The sequence below is a fragment of the Poecilia latipinna genome, unplaced genomic scaffold (genome assembly GCF_001443285.1).
Source record: "Poecilia latipinna isolate Pla-1442-1.1 unplaced genomic scaffold, P_latipinna-1.0 Scaffold762, whole genome shotgun sequence".
Lineage (NCBI taxonomy): Eukaryota > Metazoa > Chordata > Actinopteri > Cyprinodontiformes > Poeciliidae > Poecilia > Poecilia latipinna.
Window position 1 is genome coordinate 257,610 of NW_015113378.1, and position 5,346 is coordinate 262,955.

The 5,346-nt window shown below is 45.0% G+C and overlaps 1 protein-coding gene across 5 annotated transcripts in view; it reads left to right on the forward strand.

Annotated features, from left to right (window-relative positions):
• atp2b3b (ATPase plasma membrane Ca2+ transporting 3b) overlaps positions 1 to 1,713 on the forward strand; it is a 59,297-nt gene extending 57,584 nt beyond the window's left edge. For 2 of the 5 annotated variants that reach the window (XM_015046055.1, XM_015046056.1), the window contains one exon: positions 502 to 553. In XM_015046055.1, the coding sequence (XP_014901541.1) occupies positions 502 to 527 (26 nt within the window). In that variant the 3' untranslated portion in view covers positions 528 to 553. Of the gene's footprint in view, positions 1 to 501 lie in introns of all 5 variants that reach the window. The other 3 variants (XM_015046053.1, XM_015046052.1, XM_015046051.1) reach the window with 2 other exon arrangements.
• The last annotated feature ends 3,633 nt before the right edge of the window (positions 1,714 to 5,346 follow it).

Below are 5,346 nucleotides of genomic sequence, written 5' to 3' on the forward strand. Positions count from 1 at the left end.
GTTATTGTAAATATGCATTTAATAGTCTGTCCGGATTAACTGCTTTCATAGATGAATCCAGCTGAGGAAAAGCATTTTTATCTCCATATTTAATGTTGAATAAAGCTAGAAACAATGGCCTCTTCCTTCTTCTTCTAAGGTGCCAACATTTTAAATTGAATATTGACTCAAACATGCTATATGTAAATATGACTACAGCACTTCAATGACATGGACTCATTAAAATAAGGCAAATTCCTAAAAGATATTCAGTCTGTTCCAGAAATTCTTGTGAGGCTATTTTAAAATCAGAAGAAATAAGAAAGACTATTCAGAGCAATGCTAAACTTTATCCACCTGGTCCTGAGTTTCCATCTGTCAGTCTGTCACTTTCTGTCCTCTGGAGGATACAAGTCTGTTTCTGGGTCTTCCCCTGCCTCCTTCCTCCACTTCTTATCTCTGACTTTGTCCTTCTTTTTTCTTCTCTTGTGGTCTCTCCTTCATCTTCCTTCACCTCGGCAGATGCGAGTGGTGAAAGCATTCCGTAGCTCGCTGTACGAGGGCCGGGAGAAACCAGAATCCCGCAACTCCATCCACAACTTCATGGCCCACCCAGAGTTCCTCATCAACGACCTCATCCACAACATCCCGCTGATCGACGACACTGACGTGGACGACGAATCAGAGCTCAGCAGATACCAGCACCTGCACCCGGCCCTCCGCAAGCCGCCGCCCCCCCCGGCCCAGCCCCCAGCCCGCACCAGGCCAACCCGGCCCTATCGTCAGTACAGCCTTCCAGTGACCCCGTGCAACCGCAACAACAACAACAACAGCAGCAGCAGCAGCAGCAGCAGCTCTGCGGTCAGCAACAAGAACAACTTCAAAGTTTCCCCCGACAACCAGAGCCACCATCACAAACATCACCACAGCCATCACGGCAGGCCCAGGCCCGTGAAGGCCCCCGCCCCCCACCCAGCACATCTCTTCTGCGTGGAGACGTCCTTATAACTGGGAGAAAGGGAATCCCAAACCCCACCAAGATGAGGGGAGGGACGAAAGGGTTGAGCATGAGAGAGGGCTGAGAACACAGTGACATTTTCATCCAGTCTCCCTCAAAACAAGCTCACAGAAAAGAGGAGGGGCGGGGGGCGGGGAACGGCTGGAGACTTCTGCTTGCGGCTCTCTGAGAACAACTTTTCCTCCCTTTTCCTCTCTCTGGCTCTCAGTTTGAATTTCCACCTCAATCCCACTGGGCCCCACCCAGCCTCGTCACACTCACCATGTCGTCCTGGGCAACGGTTCGGATGGGGAGGGAAGGTGGTTGTGTTGCCGGGGCATTGGGGTTGGGAGGGCAGGTGGGACACCCACAAAAAAAACAAAACATAAAAGCTTCTACACAACCGGTCATGTGACTTCGGGGCTGACTCACTCTGATTCTAACAATGTTCATTCTTAGTGTCGTTGCCACCTACTTACCCACCCACACCTCTCTGGATACAGCCACTCTAAGGTCACTGCTCTGCTTGCGATATATGTGAAGCGCTTTGTTGAAGCTTTACCTAGACCTCAGTCACTTCCATCTCGCCTGCATTTATCCCCTGCCCCCCCATGCTGGTGTTCATTTGTTTCCTTACTTAACAGATTTCATTCGCCCCTCCATTTTTCAGTCTGTGTACGTGTGTCGTCTTTTCTCTACTTATGAAAAAAACCTGACAAGAACAGAAATTGCAAAGACAAAAGCTATTTATTTAAATCTATCAGTAAACTGACCGGATGCAGAACTAGGTGGGGGTATCACATATGTATACAGTGTGTGAACATGTAATTTCAATGTTTGGGAAGCAGGTTGGGGCCACCCCACAACCCCCAACCCAACACTGAACTGTTCATGTTCGTCACATGACCTGCTCTCCATCATGATCGGGATTTCTCCATGACTCATAAATCCTACGGGATCTCCTCCCATGTCCACATATTTCTGTTTTGTCCCATGATCTTCTCTCTTGCTGTTCCTCCTTTGCTCATTTCGTGTCGTCCCTCTCGCTACTTTTGCGATGGAAATATGTAAGAGGGCTTTTTTCCTTTTTGAGGAAAAAGCTGATCGCTAGTGAAGCATTAACCCTTTAAAACGTCATTAAACATGCACGATGCACAGGCGACGTCCCTTTAAGACTCACTTGTACCTACTTCGCTCCCGCTCTGACACGTTGTTTAATTTGATCTGTTGGATCTCCGATCCAGTTGTTTTCCACTGGAGGGAAGTAAAAGTTCTCCCTCAGCTTCCGGAGCACGTTGGGCCCAAATCTAAAGTCAGTTACCAGTTTTATCTTCAGGCTCAAAGTTCAATCAGATCCAACCAGTGAGAGCTTGTGTGTCAGAATGTTAAGTTCTGTTAAGTTGTAAACTCTTGAAAAGAAATGTCATATTTAGACCCTGTCCACACAGAGGCGGTTTTAGTTGAATCTCCATCACTTACTGTGGCTCTGCAGCCTGTTGTGTGGACGAGGGGCAGAGGTACTTTCTCTTTTTGAAGTCTGAAATAACCTACCTGCTGTCTGTCAACCACTTTGAAAAGCTTTCATCATCCCTTTCTCTCTTTTCAGTTTTATGCTGCAGAGAGCTTTCTTTTCTGCCTCTCCATCTTTAGTTCCCTGTCATCAGACAACAATACAATTCAAATTGCACCCCAGTGCTTTCTCCTCTAGGAATAACTTTTCTGCCTTTATATTGGCGCCCCTTCTGACGTAGCACCCTTATCCCTCTATAGTGCACACCCACTTTTTGCACCATTGGCATAGATCCACTTTATTTTTTTTTAAATCTTACATAAATATGCAGAGCTCATCTCTGTGTCTACAGGGTCCTATCCTCCATAATGTCTACAGACATTACGGAGTATACTAAGAAGCCCAGCACATTCTTCACACACTTTACTCTTTAAGCTGATGCTGGTGTCCAGACAACATCTGAAAGTGTTGCCGGGTTCACTTTGTGTCTCTTAAATGAAATGACTTCCAACTCTATGCTTTTATCCAACTTCTTGCATAAAAGCAAAAAAATATTTCCCCAGATATTCCCTTTGTGACACATCTCTGTCAAAGCTGTCCAGTGTAAAAGGGCTCAACAAACTGGACAGCCAATCATCAGACAGACACCTACGCAAGGTACCGGTGCAGAGCCTGTGGCACCGTCACCAATTAACATTCCCATTAAACATTCCAAACAGCATTCCATGCCAGATGTTGAGGTAACCCCGCTTCACCTTTCCCTTGGCCCCCACTCACACCATGCAGCACATGGTGTGAGTACAAAGCTTAGTTCATGTTGCCTCGGAGCGGGACTTGGCTAAACAATGCAATCATTCCCTAACGTTCCTCCCTTTACTTCCCGCTTCCGTTGACTCCACCTCCCAATCCTCCCCCCTCCTGAACTGATCCCTCCACCAGAGCAAGGCAGACAATATGCAACAGACTGCCATGTCAGCACACTCAGACACAGCGAGTCACACGTCTGTCCTGCCTGTTGTGTTTCCAGGATGTTCGCAGAGCTCTCTGGGAAACACCCTTACCTGTAAAGAACTCTTTGTCTTCTTGAATGCTCATCCTCATCATCATCGCCCGACCCGCCGGAGCAGCGGGCGGGCGACTCTGTATTGGTCAGTCTGTTTTGAAGCATGCATTTGGTATCATTAATGTCACTCTATGTGTTGGTAAATCATTTAGGCTACTTGTCACTTCTGTGTGCTATTATCTCTCCACATCTGCTTTCTTCCTCTTTACCTCTCACGCAAAAACACACACAAACACACACACACATCCTTACATCCCATTTGGAGTTTAATCTGTTCCAGCACCTCTGAGCACAGAGACATCAGTGCTTTTTGTAGGAAACGTGCAGCGCGCCGATTGAACGGGGGGAGAATGTGCAGAGGGGGTGTGTGTGTAATTTGACTGTGCAGCTCCGGGCTTCTCCGTTCGGCCGTCGGATCCACGCGTCCATCCAGCCACGTTACATGATGTTGTGAGACAGTTTCACAGAAGGCGAAAACCACAATGTGAAGAAGAAGAAGAAGAAAAAAAAAAGAGTATATTTATTGGAATTATGAAGTGTACGACTGCACCACAACTGTACAGATCGCCCAAATGTGCACATGTGCATCTTTGATTTTACAGGTACCATGTTCCTGTTACACTTTTTTTTTTTTTAAGTTTCTTTCTTTAAAATCCTATTGCTTTACGTAAAGAGAGGAACAACAACATGGAAGTGCTTGTATTATATTATTATTATTATTAATTTTTCTCCACCGGTGCTCCCACTGATGGAAAAAGACAGTTGCACATTCTCCTGAGCATATTCTGAGGGCTGTGTTTTCTGTCCACTGAACAGCTCCCTGAGGTGAGCAGAGGAACTTCAGGTCTTTTAAGACACCGACTCTGTAAATAAGAACTGGAGACAGAAATGTACCTCATTACGACCTGAGGGATCTGACAAAAACTTGGGAGGGTTGGGGGCGGAGGGGTCCGTGCAGAGGAACAGGAGGCGCCATGCAGAGCTAGAGTCTGCAGAAGTGCACTGCGTCCTCGCATTGTTTAGGCTGCTCTCTTAGATCTGCCACCAGTGTTTACTGCCAGGGTACGCGGGGGTCAGAGTTAAGGTTTTACATTATTCATTATACATACTGCTGTAAATATTCTGTGTGGAACGGTCCCCCCTCCACACCCTCCCACTTCTTGCACAACGGCAGTGCCGTTCGGCAGACAGAAAACACAGCCTTAACTGTGCTGAAATGACATTTAAAGAGCAAAAAAAGTTGCAAAAAAAAACAAAAAAAAAACAAGAGCAAAAGCAAAACAAAAAAAATCTAAAGACTATTGAATATATTAAAGAGTTACCTGCCTGTTATTTAAGCGAATAAATATCTATATATGAGAAAGAACACACCTGTATACTGTAGACTAAATCTGTATTGAAATCTAAGAGAATTTAATGGGAAATAAGTCCAACACCTTTTGTCTGTATGAAAGAAAAAAAAATCCATCAAAGTATTCTACAATAATAACTTTGACAAACTCTGTCTGGTCTTGTGTTGTTTGTTCAGGTAACACAGTGGCTCCTTCCTTCCCCAGAACAAAAAAACAAAAAAAAACCTGAATAATATTTTTTTATATTTTTGCTTTTGGTCGCCTGCTGTAAAGATTCAGATGTTTTGTTACCCTGGGAAGATGCAGCACTGTGAGAAACAAACTGCTTCCTTAAAGATATATTCTGTTTTTACTTCCATGTCACACATACATGTTTCTTAAATTCAAACAAATGTTAATAATCTGACAAAGATAATCTGAGTAAATACAAAAAGCACTTTCAAAT